The sequence below is a fragment of the Procambarus clarkii genome, chromosome 29 (genome assembly GCF_040958095.1).
Source record: "Procambarus clarkii isolate CNS0578487 chromosome 29, FALCON_Pclarkii_2.0, whole genome shotgun sequence".
Lineage (NCBI taxonomy): Eukaryota > Metazoa > Arthropoda > Malacostraca > Decapoda > Cambaridae > Procambarus > Procambarus clarkii.
In genome coordinates, this window is record NC_091178.1 from 5,168,893 (window position 1) to 5,182,961 (window position 14,069).

At 36.8% G+C, this 14,069-nt stretch overlaps 1 protein-coding gene across 1 annotated transcript; it reads left to right on the forward strand.

Annotated features, from left to right (window-relative positions):
* Nucleotides 1–508: 508 nt before the first annotated feature.
* 128up (GTP-binding protein 128up) lies at nucleotides 509–12,406 on the forward strand. The gene is made up of 9 exons (XM_045753201.2): nucleotides 509–668; nucleotides 2,434–2,599; nucleotides 4,304–4,434; nucleotides 4,860–5,039; nucleotides 5,313–5,408; nucleotides 6,890–7,022; nucleotides 7,281–7,410; nucleotides 9,615–9,737; nucleotides 12,053–12,406. Exons 1-9 carry the CDS (start codon nucleotides 630–632, stop codon nucleotides 12,153–12,155), a joined length of 1,101 nt encoding a protein of 366 aa, XP_045609157.1. The 5' UTR covers nucleotides 509–629; the 3' UTR covers nucleotides 12,156–12,406.
* Nucleotides 12,407–14,069: the final 1,663 nt, after the last annotated feature.

The window sequence follows — 14,069 nt, forward strand, 5'->3', positions numbered from 1 at the left end:
GTCTGTGGGGGTCGACCGCTGGACCAATTATGGACTTGAGTCGAGGACGGGTTGCGTGTGTAAACCGCTTTTCATTCATAAACAGGGAGTGTGGCAGGTGCACGAAATCACTTTTGGGTCTTCGTTTGGAGGATGGACTGGGATGTAATGGACTTGAGTGGAGGACGGGTTGCTTGTCGAACTACTGTCCTTTCAGTCCCGATCCGGTTTCGAGAACGAAGCCAGCTGTACTTTGGGTGACAACTAAAATTATGTTTTTATTACTCTAGAATATTAATTGTTGAAATATTAACACACACAACTTAATTAAAATCTTAATGGTTCCATTCCAATATGCAACGTTAAATTGTTATATGCAGTATATAATGCCCGAAACGCTGCGCGTACTAGTGGCTTTACAAGAATGTAATTACTATGCTATGTATCCTCACAATCCCATTGTACCTTCTTGTATATAAATAAATAAATAAATAACGTAATTGCAGAGAGTTACGGATGGCGCCCGTCACGTGGCTGTGGCGGCGGCCGCCAGGTGGCAGCGTGTTGTGTTGACAAGTGAGGCTGCGGCGGCATGAGGTGGCGGGCCGGCGCTTATTTCTCCTATATTACTTGACTAAAACTGAGCCATCATGAGTATATTACAGAAAATAGCCGACATCGAGGCCGAGGTAATGACATTCGTTTTCATCTATTGGGGAGAACTGGGAGTCTTTCCATCCACATGCCTTGGTAGATTTCACATGTGTAGTGTCAGGTGTCTATGCTATAGATAGACCGATAGAGTATTTAATGGCTGGGGTTGAAAGATAATTGGGGGAAACTTACACATAAGGGGACTCTAATTTATTTTAAACACACAAGAAAGCATAATAGATTACTGCCACTTTTTGTTAATCTTATATGTACAGTATATATATTTTTTGAACTAGGCCTAAAAGAGAAACTTTATAATAGATATCTGTAACTTGTTTTTGTTTATATCAGATAATTATATAATCTAAAGGTCGGGATAAAGGTGTTTGGGTAGTGTGATGTCACATCAGCTGACTGGGATGTCTTTTTCTGAATGTTTGCGCACTAGCTAAAGATTGTGGGCATGTTGGGTACAGGGCCCACAGGGGGAACCTGTGCTAATTTAGTGGTGGTCTATACATGTTAACCCTTGGACAGTGGCTTTTAAAAAAAAAAAAAATGGTCATTCCTTCCTGCCATACCTCGGTGTCGGCAAAGTCGAGCATCGTGTGTTGACAGATGCCAGCCTACACAACCCAGTGTGCAACCTTTCAGAGTGCTGCCACCCGGTAGAATGATAAATATTCACTTATTTTCATATTTTCTTACGTTTTGCATACAAATTAATAATTCAATAATGAATATTATTTATATGTTTCTGTGCATAAGATTCTGTTATCCTCGGATGTTTTATTGATTGTGAATCACTTATTTTTCTTTATTGACAAAGAATGTGTGTGTGTTGAATAACTTGATATATCACATAATTATACAGTATACCAAGTGATGTTTCAGTTCATGATTAGTTTACCTTGTATACTTCATTACAACCATACTGTATAGTGAAAAGCATATACACATACTGTACTGTATATACAGTGGTGTTGGGCTCTAGGCCATGACATATACTGTAGCCTAATTGACACCATATGAATGAGAGTATAGATTGAAACGAAGGACAACAGCAACATCCTCAGTTTTTGCACATTGGTGTTCATGCCCTATGTGCAATAAAAAGCCTGACAGTTTTGTGTTATTTGTTCTCTGTTTTCTGGTCAATGTACAGTCCTTACATTTTAGGATTACAATTAGTAAATACCTCAAAAGGTGTATTATGGATAATAACTGTTTCCAGATTCTGGCACCACAATTGGCCAACTGTCTTTTAATTCAATTCAATTCAATTAAAAAAATGTATTTGTAAGTGTTTATACATTTATAATTTATTTACTTTACAGAGAATTACAGTACAGTACAGTACATTATTTACCAAAAAAGAAACTCATAACAACATAACATAATCATTATAATTATTTACCAGTACAGTACTGTATAATCTAAATATAGATTTAGAAGGTACTGTACATGTATGTTTGTTTGATTTATAAAAATACATTTGTGATTGGAGTGAAGAGGTGTTACAGCATAAACAAAATTTGCAGCTTGCCATTAGACTGGTGAGACTAATATTGGCAATACATCCTAAAATTAGGATGATATGACATGCAGGAAGTTTTTTGAGTTTTGGAATATGTAGCTATAGAGTGTCATTTATAAAAATAAATAGAAGTATTGAAATTATACCAGTGACCTTGTTTTTACTGTTAGTTTCCATTAGCTATGCTCTTCAATGGAGGGCTCACTACTCTATATGCAGTACACTAATGGTATTCAACTCGTTTACAAATAATTCCATTTCAGATGGCCCGAACTCAAAAAAATAAAGCCACTATGGGACATTTAGGCTTACTAAAGGCTAAATTGGCTAAGCTGAAACGAGAATTAATCACGCCAAAAGGGGGTGGTAGTGCTGCTGGTGAAGGCTTTGATGTGGCCAAAACTGGTGATGCCCGTATTGGCTTTGTGGGTATGTATGCCTTAACTTGTTTGTGTGTTGTTATAATACTTAGATTGTTGCCATTATTACATTCATTCTCAAATTAACCATATCTATATGAATGAAAATGTTAGTTTGCTCAAAATCGCTAATCTCCAAAAGTTCTTCACCAGTTGCTTTGAAATTTTCACACAACACTCCACTCGCATCCAAGCGGGTTTTTATATACATACTATATAGATGTCACGTCTGTGATGGGGAAAAAAAACATGCTTTCGTTGAATCTTTACCGATTGCTTTGAAATTTTGACACAACGTTGCATTCGAATAAGCGCGTGTTTTTATATACGTACTATATACATGCCTCACCTGTGACAGGTAAAAACTTTTTTAAAGTGCCACCTGTTGTACGTAAGAGCAACACATGCTGTAATCTCTGAAAGCTCACCCATTACTTTGAAATCTTGACATAACGTTCCATTCGAATACGCACATGTTTGTATATACCTACTATATAGATGCCACACCTGTGACAAGTAAAAACATGCTTTTTTTTTTTTTTTTTTTAAACAGAGCCATCTGTTGCATGTAATAGCAACACACGTTATACTAAATATGTTACGATTCCATTTCAATGTTTCCGATTGCATTGATAAATTGAATTTTCACAGATTTTTATTTATTTTCATTTTTATTTAATTATTTTGTGAGACATTGCATTGGAATTGAGCTGTGTTGTTTACCATACTGTTCATTTTGTGAGTACAGTATAGTTCTTGTATTTTTTCATTGTTTTTCTTTTCATTTTTTTCATTGTTTTTCTTATATTTCAGTGATGGGAACATCAGATCATTTGATGTTCCCAATTTTCTAATGGAAACATCAGATCATTTGATGTTCCCAATTTTCTAATGGAAACATCAGATCATTTGGGAATGCATCGGACGAGGGAGTGGGGAATGGTGGGGAGGATGAAGGGACGGGAGTGGGGGATGTTGAGGACGACGAGGGAACAAGGGAGGGCGTAATGGTGGGGAGGCCGCGGGGACGGGTGAGGTGGAGATGAGGGGACGTCGGAATGGAGAATGGTGGGGAGGAAAAGGTGACAGGGGAGTGGGGGATGGTGGGGTAGGATGAGGGGACGGGTGAGGGGGGAAAGGTAGGGGGGACGGGGGAGTGGGAGATGGTGGGGAGGACGAGGGGGACGGTGGAGTGGGGAATGGTTAGGATGAGGAGGGGACGGTGGAGTGGGGGATAGTGAGGAGGACGAAGGGACGGGGGCAGGGGGGGAATGATAGGGAGGATGAGGGAACAGGGGAATGGGAGATGGTGGGGAGGATGAGGGAACAGAAGAGTGGGAAATGGTTAGGCGGATGAGAGGACGCAGGAGTGGGGGATGGTAGGGAGAACAAAGAGACGGAGAAGGGGGAAATGGTGGGGAGGACGAGGGGACGGGGGAGTGAGGAATGGTTGGGAGGACAAAGGGACAGGGGACGGGGGAATGGTGGGGAGGACTGGGAGATGGGAAGGTTGCTGTGGCTCACCAATACATGTACAGCAATGCGTGGCTGGGTAAAGATAGTATTATATAAAATAATCAGTCTAGTTTAATGAATTACATTTTCTGAAAATAAAATAATAAGATTCTGCATTTGTTATATATAATATGGCAATAGCTTGCCAGTTACAAAAGTAATAAAGCACTGCACATATTTAACAAAAAAAATTCTTAAGGTTTTCCATCGGTGGGCAAATCAACATTACTGAGCAACCTGGCAGGTGTTTATTCCGAGGTGGCAGCATACGAGTTCACCACTCTAACCACTGTCCCAGGCTGCATTAAATACAAAGGAGCTAAAATTCAGGTAATTAATTAATTTTTCTTAGTCAAAGTTCTTTGGCAAACCCAAATAATTCCTTAATATAATTATCATGATTGTATGTACACTTCTAGTTAATTTGCAAGACTATTGTGTATTTAAATTTTGCTGACAATGTACACAATGATTAATTAGCTCTTCATGTGCTTGTAACTGCTATATTTACATACTCATAAACTTTCATTTATTACAAAAATCCATTTTCAAAAATAGTATTCTGAAAAGAGACCAAAGAGAGAGAGAGAGGGAGGGAATAAGTAAACAAAAACATTAAAACATTCATATACACTATATTTACATATTATAAGCAAAATAAAAAGTATCTATTAATTTTCAACTCTTTGAGGTTTACATATACAGTACCAGTATCAGTGAAATATCTAATTATTATTAATTGTTTATGTTTACAGTTGCTTGATCTTCCTGGTATTATTGAGGGGGCTAAAGATGGCAAGGGGCGAGGTAAGCAGGTAATTGCAGTGGCTCGCACCTGTTCCTTGATCTTCATTGTTTTGGATGTGTTAAAACCCCTGGGTCAAAAGAAGCTGATTGAAAAAGAATTGGAAGGGTTTGGCATCAGACTGAATAAGGTGAGAGATTTAAAAGATTGCTTCAAATGAATTTCATTCTTCTATACTAATGCCTCAAATTTATTAAAAAAAATTCTGAGGGTTCATAAGCACAAGTCATTTTAGATTATGAAGGTGTCTCACATAAAATAATAATATCTTAGTGTCTTTATTACAGTATAGACAATAGACAAGTTTATAGTCGTTATTGCTAGTTTCGTAACCAGTATCAAATGCTGTTTATATTGTTATTGTTTGTTATAATAACTGATATCAACGTGGTTCCTTGGACAGGAGCCACCTCAAATTACGTTCCGGAGAAAAGAGAAGGGTGGGGTGAACCTCCAGTGTGTTGTACAGCAGACCGAGCTGGACAATGAACTTGTCAAGGTATGTTGCCACACTGAGTGCTCATAAGATGAGCAGGAAACTGTTTACTATTTGTGTCTGCAGAATCGAGCTATTAGCTCTTGGACCCTGCCTTTCTAACCAATCTATTTTCCTCTTGTATCTACTACATATATTTTCTAACACACACACACATCCCCAGGAAGCAGCCTGAAGCCGCTGTCTCCCATGTACCTATTTATTTACTGCTAGGTGAACAGAGGCATCAGGGTGAAAGAAACTGCCCATTTGTTTCTGCCTCGGCAGGGCCCTTAGGACTACGATCCCTGAGCACTATCCACTCGGCCGCGAGTACAAAATTCAGTGCACTGAATTTTGCAGTGCATTCAGTTTCTCCATTCAGTGCACCCAGGTGCACTGAATGGAGAAACCCCAAAGATTAATAGTAGTTTTAATTTTATTGTGTTAAAATTATTTCTCATTTACATATCAATTGTTCTTGTTACTGTTGTTAGTTACTATAAGGTATTTCCAGTATAATTTTTCTTGCATTTCCATTCATTATCTTGAGAAATCCTCTTGGTATTTTTACATGTAAAACATTAATTGGATATGTATGTTATATCCTTGATTAACACCAACTTGCATAGCACAAATTTTGTGTGATGCTACCACTGCTGCAACCACATTAAAATCACCTACAGTAGCTCAATTATTTTCTTACATCATGGTTTCTACCTATATTCTGCAACTATTACTGCACCCCTAAGATAACCCCTCCTTATGTAGTGTGATTTCATGCAGAACAAGGGTTTCCTGGAATGAATGAAAGAATGCGAGAGCCTATTTTATGATCATAAAAATAAGCATTCTATAGAAATTATAATCCCCTTTCTCGGAACAAGAAGCCTGTACTTAACCTTATTGATGTATCCCTAAGCCAACTACTGTACTGACCTTTCCTAAGATGCAACCGACAGCAGTTGCCTAACTCCCAGGTACTTATTTACTGCTAAGTGAATGAGGGGCATCAGGTAAAAGAACACGCACACCCAACCATTTCTGTCCTGCCTGAAAATTTATCCCGTAACCCTCGGTTCTGAGATGCGGAAGTAAGCCACTGGACCAAACTTTACACACAAACTAGTTTCAAGGAGTTTATTTAAATAGTGGTGATGATTTTTTTTTTTTAATATCCCAGGATTTGTCTTTATTTTCATTTTCCACATGGATTTACCTTTCTTAAATGCCCTCAAGTAATCAAACACATCTTGTCAACTCACTTGTTCACAAGTGAGTTGACAAGTTTACCGTTATTGTGATAAACCAACTAACGTATACCTTTTTCAATTGTCCTTGTATAATCAAACTGCAGTATATATGTTCATATATATTAATATCCTTTATCCAATAATTTTTTTATTTTTTCCTAAATTCTATAATCTTCAGCAATAACATTTGATAATTTATTGTAATCGCTATAGTACCGTAAGTAGCAATTAACAAGTATTTCACTCTCACAGACAATTTTGTCAGAGTATCGCATTCACAATGCTGACATTGTGCTAAAGTATGATGCAACAGCTGATGACCTAATTGACGTGATAGAGGGCAACCGTGTCTATATTCCATGCATCTACCTTCTCAATAAAATTGGTAAGTTAGCATTTCAATAAAATATTCATCAAAACAAGTTGATTTTTATCATCTGCCCATTATATTGGGAAGAAAGTTTTACATATACAGTTGATTGATTTCATTTTCATGAAGATAATTAAAGAAAATAGAACAGTATTTATGTGAATTAGAGCCAAATTATTAGGCTAGTGTGAACATTTTTTTATAGTTTAGAATGAGTAAATTGTGCATACAATTTAATAACTAAAATAAATTTGCATATTCTTTATATTTCAGATCAAATCAGTATTGAAGAGTTGGACATTATCTATCGGATCCCTCACTGTGTGCCAATATCTGCTCACCACAAATGGAACTTTGATGACTTGCTCGAGAAGATGTGGCTGTACCTAAATCTCTGCAGAATGTAAGGCAAATAATTTTTCATGTTACAATACACTAGTCTCTGGAACCATCCCCATCCATTTAACAAATTTTGGGATATATGGGGACTTTTAATTCTTCACTAATATTGTATTAGGCAAAGAATTCAAAACTTAATACCTAAAATTTGAACACATTTAGAGGCCAAATAACAGGAAAGTAGATTTGTTAATATAAAAATGGATAATTGAAGACAAAATCATTTCACATGGGAGAGTTACAGGTATTTGTTGCACATTGATGGTTGAATATTTGGTTCGAAGGATTATTGAAAGTTGCAGTACTTAAAAACTTGTGGCATTATTTGGCTAGTTTTTTACAACAAAAATTTCTTGGATTTCTTTCATGTGTTCACCGAGGTTATCGTGAGATGATTTCGGGGCTTAGCGGCCCGGTCCTCGACCAGGCCTCCTTTTGTTACATCCCCCCAGGAAGCAGCCAGTAGCAGCTGTCTAACTCCCAGGTACCCTATTTACTGCTAGGTGAACAGTGGCATCAGGATGAAAGAAACCCTGCCCATTTGTTTCCGCCTCCACTGGGGATTGAACCCAGAACCTCAGGACTACGATACCGAAGCGCTGTTCACTCAGCTGTCAGCCCTCATTAACATTAATATATACAAAATGTTGAAAACATTAAATATACAGTACTTCCATCTAATGGTGCTTAAGCCAGTTGATCAATTTATTGGAGACCAAATTGCAAGTTGTAATTCCAATTACAACTGGCTGTTTAGATGTCTTTTGAGTGGGGTTGAGGTTCATTCGAGGGAGACTACTAAGTTTTTCCGATTTATAAATATATATATACAATAGTTTTCAGATTCTACACATTATATTATTGCTTATGATTATTTGTTGTTTATATCTTACTATCTCTCTCATTATATATACATATTAAAATCTGTCTTGAGTTAGAGCTCAGGCAAGGAAAGAGGTCTAGGCCTACTCAATTAGGCCATGTCAAAGTCTTGGTAAGCAAAGCCTTTGCTGTTCTGTCCCATTAAAGAATTGCAATAAAATTTATAGATGGGAGTGTTTTAAAAAAATTGGTTACAGCATATCAGAGATCTAAATTTAAATATGCAGTAGTTTTATGGTGACCCGATCTCAAACAATTTATAAATAAATTAGGATAGGTGTAAACAAAAAAAAAATTACTAAATGATTCCCAGACCTAAAATACAAGTTATAAGGAGAGACTGACGGAATCAATGTCAACACTAATACACAAAAAAAAGTGATATAATCACAACATGAAATTGATTAGGTGGATTTTTTATGTTCCAACATTGATAACAAGGTCACTTTATTGTATTGTGGAAAAAAGTATTAAAATCAAACTTACAGTTCACCATTGCAAACAAAATCAAAGACTGGTGAAATTAATTGCATGGGACGGGTGGTGGATGCCAAAATCATTGGCTGTCGGCAAAACAACATACAACAAGTATTATAGGGAAGGCAGAACGCCATGAGCCTGGCTCTCAGTCCTGTAATTACACCCAGGTAATTGTGCTTACTCTAGTGTATAATGTGTTTTTTATTGTTCTAGTAATTATTTTACTGCATTTTGTAGTACAGTTACATACAGTATACTGGGTCTATCTATATATATTAACTAATTAATTCATTGTTGTAATGTTATCAGATCTTTGCCATATAAGGTTCTTAACATTATTTTAGGCAGTTCGTTTCTACTTGAAGCCTCTATGAACATATCCCTGTATAGAATATAAATTTGAGCCTACTGTATTAGTAATTAGGTTGAGTAAGTAATTCATTGTTGTAACCTCCAGTGTGGTTACTGGAGTGTAACCAGTGACCATCTTATTGGTATGTATATAATGTTTGGTATGCCACAAATTACCTAGTTATGCAAATACTGGATAATTTGCAACGGCAGTCTGTGGTGCAGTGGTAAAGCACTCGCCTGGCGCTTTGTGAGCACTGTGGTTTGGACTCGTATCCTGGCCGGGGAGGATTGACTGGGGGCCAGTCCTTAACCGTAGCATCTGCTCACCCAGCAGTGAATTGGTACCTGGTGGTTAAACGATTTGGGGGGGTCATATTCCCGGGAAAATTAGAATTAATGACCTGCCAAAAACAGTGTGTGTGTGGTAGTGGCTTTACAAGAACGTAAGAACTCTTGTATATAAAATTAAGTTAAATAATTTTGTGTTCACAGATACACAAAGCCCAAGGGTCAGCTACCAGACTACAGTTCACCAGTTGTGCTGCGAGCAGATAAGAAGACAGTTGAAGATTTCTGTAATAAAATTCATCGCACCATTATAAGGGAGTTCAAATAGTAAGTGGCACAAATTGTAATCCCATTAGTACCTGCATTATACAATTGAAAGACTGCACATGCAGTGACACCTCAGCTTACGAATGCCCCTCTTTACGAACTTTTCGGGTTACAAGTCCAATTTCTTCGTAAAATCTTAATCGGGTTACGAACTTTGCCTCAGGTAATGTAGTTTGTTGATACTGGTATGGCCGACCTAGCATGATGTGCATCACATGGTAGCATGATGACCACGCCTCAGTTTACCAGTGCCTTCTGCCTACTGACAATCACACCTAAATTCTTTGTAAAGAATTTAAGTGTTTTTTGGATTTTTGGGTATTTGAACATAAAAGTAATTATTATATATCTTGCTATGGGTCCCAAGAGAGTCAGTGATAAGGTTTACCCTAAGAAAATAGTTGAGAGTAGAGGCAGTAGAGGATGTCCCTTCCTCATTAAGAAAATGTGTGAAGAATGGGAAAAACTGCAAAGTTTTGTTGAAAAAACTTGCTCAGATAAAGCTGTAGCAGGCCATTGCATTGACCTTTTAAATGACAATGTGATGTCACTATAGACAAGTGTTAAAAGGTAGGGAAGAACAAGTGTCTTTAGATAGATTCTTAGTAAGACAAGCAAGCAGTGAGCCACAACCAGGTCCTAGTGGTACTCCTGCAAAATGTAGGAGAGAGTGTACCCCAGAGAAGTCATCACGGCCTGATGTTATATTGGAAGGGGACTCCCTTTCCAAACACTAACACCACCTCCTCTTCCCCTCCTCACTGTCTTCCATTCACCAACAAGTCATTAATAAAGGTAAGCAATAACTTGTACATATTTTAGTACTAAAGAGTTGGGTGAATTAGGTGTGGAACTAATTAATTCAATTTACATTATATCTTATGGGAAAATTTCCTTCGGTTTACGAACCGTCTGGGAACGGATTAAATTCATAAACTGAGTTACCACTATACATATCTTTTTGGAGGTGCTGGAGGGCAGATTGTATGTGTTGGAAAATAATTTTAAAAGTGTGTGAGAGTGAATGAGAGAATAGTATTATGAAACATTACATATGATTACCGGTTTTCACAAATGCACATCTCAGGACTCTGTCTCTGAAAGGAGGGGGTGTTGTACTGTATCATAATTCAAATTTTATTCACAGGGTCAGTCAACCAGGGTAAGGCATGTAATTGTCTTAGTTCTTTAAAAAGTTCTATGTGAAAGCTATTCCGATGTAAGTACATACATGATCAAACAAATTCATATGGCATCAAAACATCATGATTACACTATGCACCAATAGAATAATTGTACCCATCCTCCACCTATACAGTACAGGAAGTCCCTCTTATATGAACAGTTTCCATCTGAGTGTTCAGCCATTCACAGCAGTTGGCTACACAATTCTTGTGTTAGGGTTGTGGTAAAAAAAAAAAAAAAGAGAAAAAAAAAAGTTATGCCATTTCGTCTGAGGAGTTGAAATGCAGAACACACATTTAGATACATACTTGTCCTCTGCTGCATGTACAGTGTGAATATATTGTTTTGGAACTTTTCTATCATTCTTCTTAGGTGTTGGAGTAAGACAGTGGTGTGTAAGATTTCCATGACTTTTTAGCATTCTGATACATAAGAACAGATCTATTAGAGATTAGTATGAAGTAGGCATGGGCAAGAGCCAAGCTGAGGATAAATAGAAACATGTCCCTGTTAACTAGTCTGTTGGTGACTTGATGGCTGAATGTGACAATTACTGAAAGTGGTTAAGTTTTACATTGTACACAGCTTATGAAAGTTAAATAAGAAGAACGAGGAGATGCGCTTTGAAAGTAAATAGATCTGAATGGTAAATTTTCTCTTTCCCAACAGAATAAACAAAGGAAATGTAATGGATTGTCAGATGAGGTTTGTATTGCACAATCATGGAACAGTCAAGGGACATAAAAATAGCTCAAAGGAGTAAAACATTAAAAGGGAGAAATGTTGTTATGGATGTGAAGAAAAGATTACGTGACTCCATATGCCTTCTTAAGGCTGGAGATTTTCATCCATGAGATCAATAGGAATAACGGGTAAAGTGGGACGTTGGATTTTCAACTTTGACTGTCACTTTCTGCATTCTGTTTGACAATAAAATAAGATCAAGCCCAAGTGCAGAGAAAAGCTGTGTGCCTCCAGGGTACAGTCCTTGCACCGCTGTGGGTGTGGGTGGTGCTGGTGGTGGGTGTGGGTGGTAGTGGTGGTGGGTGTGGGTGGAGATGAAAATGGGATATAAAACTACCGAACACAAGTGTCATTTTGTCTTCTAATCTTATTAATATTTTTTCCAGTGCTTTAGTGTGGGGAAGTTCAGTGAAACATCAACCACAGAAGGTGGGAAAAGAACATGTTTTGAATGATGAAGATGTCGTTCAGATATGTAAGAAAGTTTAACATTTTCATCAGTGGACCTAACATTGTTGTTTATATACAAATGCTTCAGGAGAGAGTATAGTGCACATGATTATAGCTCAAGAGGATGCTGTAATAACTTTATCTTCATCAGACTTAATCCTTTATCATAGGTAAAGGTGAGCTTTACATCAAATACACTGATCATGTACATTACCATTGAGGGTTACCAAATTGGTTTTGCTATTTACTTATTTTTTCTTTGCCAATTAATAAATTATAATTTGAAGACACTTCAGTGTGTTTACTTAAATCTTGAAATGTGTGTCCTCTTAATTTAGTGTTTAATTGTGTTGTATAGCTTTTGAGGGGAGGGGACTGATTTTGTCCAAGTGTATCTTGACCCAAAAAATTATACAATTTTCTCCACTAATAGTTTATGATCACATTCTGTAAGATTCCAAAAGCATGTCAAGGATCTATGTTGATTATTGTTATACTGTATAGTATTTGAAAAGCTACCCGATACTGGTTTAATACATGCACAAAAGTGATGGTTATGTTTTAGCCTCACAAAAATGTAATAGATATATGGCTCTCCATCCAATCAGCACTAGCTTGTTATTGTGAAAAGATGGTATATATATAGAATATTAATAACCCAAGTTTCACATGTATAGAGTCCTGATTTTTTTTTTAATTTACCAGTGGTATTTTGTGGTGGATTTACAAGTGGTGTTAGATTAAGTGTACATTATGCAGCAAGTGTGTGTCTGCAAGCTGAACACCACATTTTATAGTTTAGCAGTTTGTTGCTACTGTTCCAGTCATGATGTACACAAGTATTTAATGAAATGTATTGAAAAATAATTTGAAATCCTACAGGACATGTTTAATATTTAATGTACAGTAAGTATTTTGAGTCATTACACTCTTAGCTCATTTTATAATACATTTTGATTTTTATAATAAGAGAAAATTGATATTTTGCATACTTTGCATACTTTTGATTTTCCAATTTATACTTGCATCTGGTTTATTAGTTTCTCTTATTGAAGCATGGGACTGACCCCTTGTGTTTCTGAAAATGATACCTAAAATTGGACCATTACTTTACTTCAGATGTGGATATAATTTAAATTCAATATACTTATTACTCGATTTTCAGTCTGAAGTACATTAATCTTTCCAAAACTAAATCATCTTTTTGCATAAATTTGAAGTGCCTTTACATGCGAGTTTTGCTGCTGCTTCTTGCTGCATTTCCCACTGTGTGGGCTAACTTAATTATGAGAATAAAATAATTTTTTTTTTTTGTATATACAGCTGTTTACTTATACATTGTAACATCCAAAATCTGGACTATATTGTTGATCTGATCCTGGATTTGCAAATAATCCCTGTAACACCTACAAAACCCTACACCAACAGTTTACCATAAGCTTTCAATACAACTAATAGTTAGAATAATGGATATGATCAACTATGATCTAATAGTTGAGAGGCAGGAACACCCTGTTCTGAACCCATGTTGCCCAGGGTTATGTTGTGACTTGTAATCTTACTTCTTGCCACACTTTTTTCAAAGATTTTTGTGTGTGAGGTTAGAGCTTATTGGTCTATAATTTTTTTTGCACCTGCTTTACTACCTCCTTTGTGATAGCCTTCCCGGTTTGGTGCCTTCTTTTGATAATTACTTACTTACCTCCTTTGTGAAGTGGCATAATCTCCTCTGTTTTAAGTATGTCAGGGATGACACCAGTATCTAGGCTGGCTCCAAAAGATGTTCAGGGTCTGTGATAGTGATGTTCTGCATTTTGGTAACAAAATCCCAGCAGGTGTCCCTCAGTACCTATGATGATATCTGGTCTGGTCCTACTGCTGAAATTTTGTCTAGTATTGTTTTTTGGTCATCTGTTGTCACCCGTTTCGACACCAATCTGGTTCTCATTTGAA

What these genes read in the sequence shown, in the direction of transcription:
- 128up (XM_045753201.2), top strand. Translation starts at nt 630, where the DNA reads ATGAGTATATTACAGAAAATAGCCGACATCGAGGCCGAG. An exon ending in ACAAAGGAGCTAAAATTCAG is followed by an intron (nt 4,435 to 4,859) that starts GTAATTAATTAA and finishes TTATGTTTACAG; the next exon opens with TTGCTTGATCTTCCTGGTAT. An exon ending in CTACCTTCTCAATAAAATTG is followed by an intron (nt 7,023 to 7,280) that starts GTAAGTTAGCAT and finishes TTTATATTTCAG; the next exon opens with ATCAAATCAGTATTGAAGAG.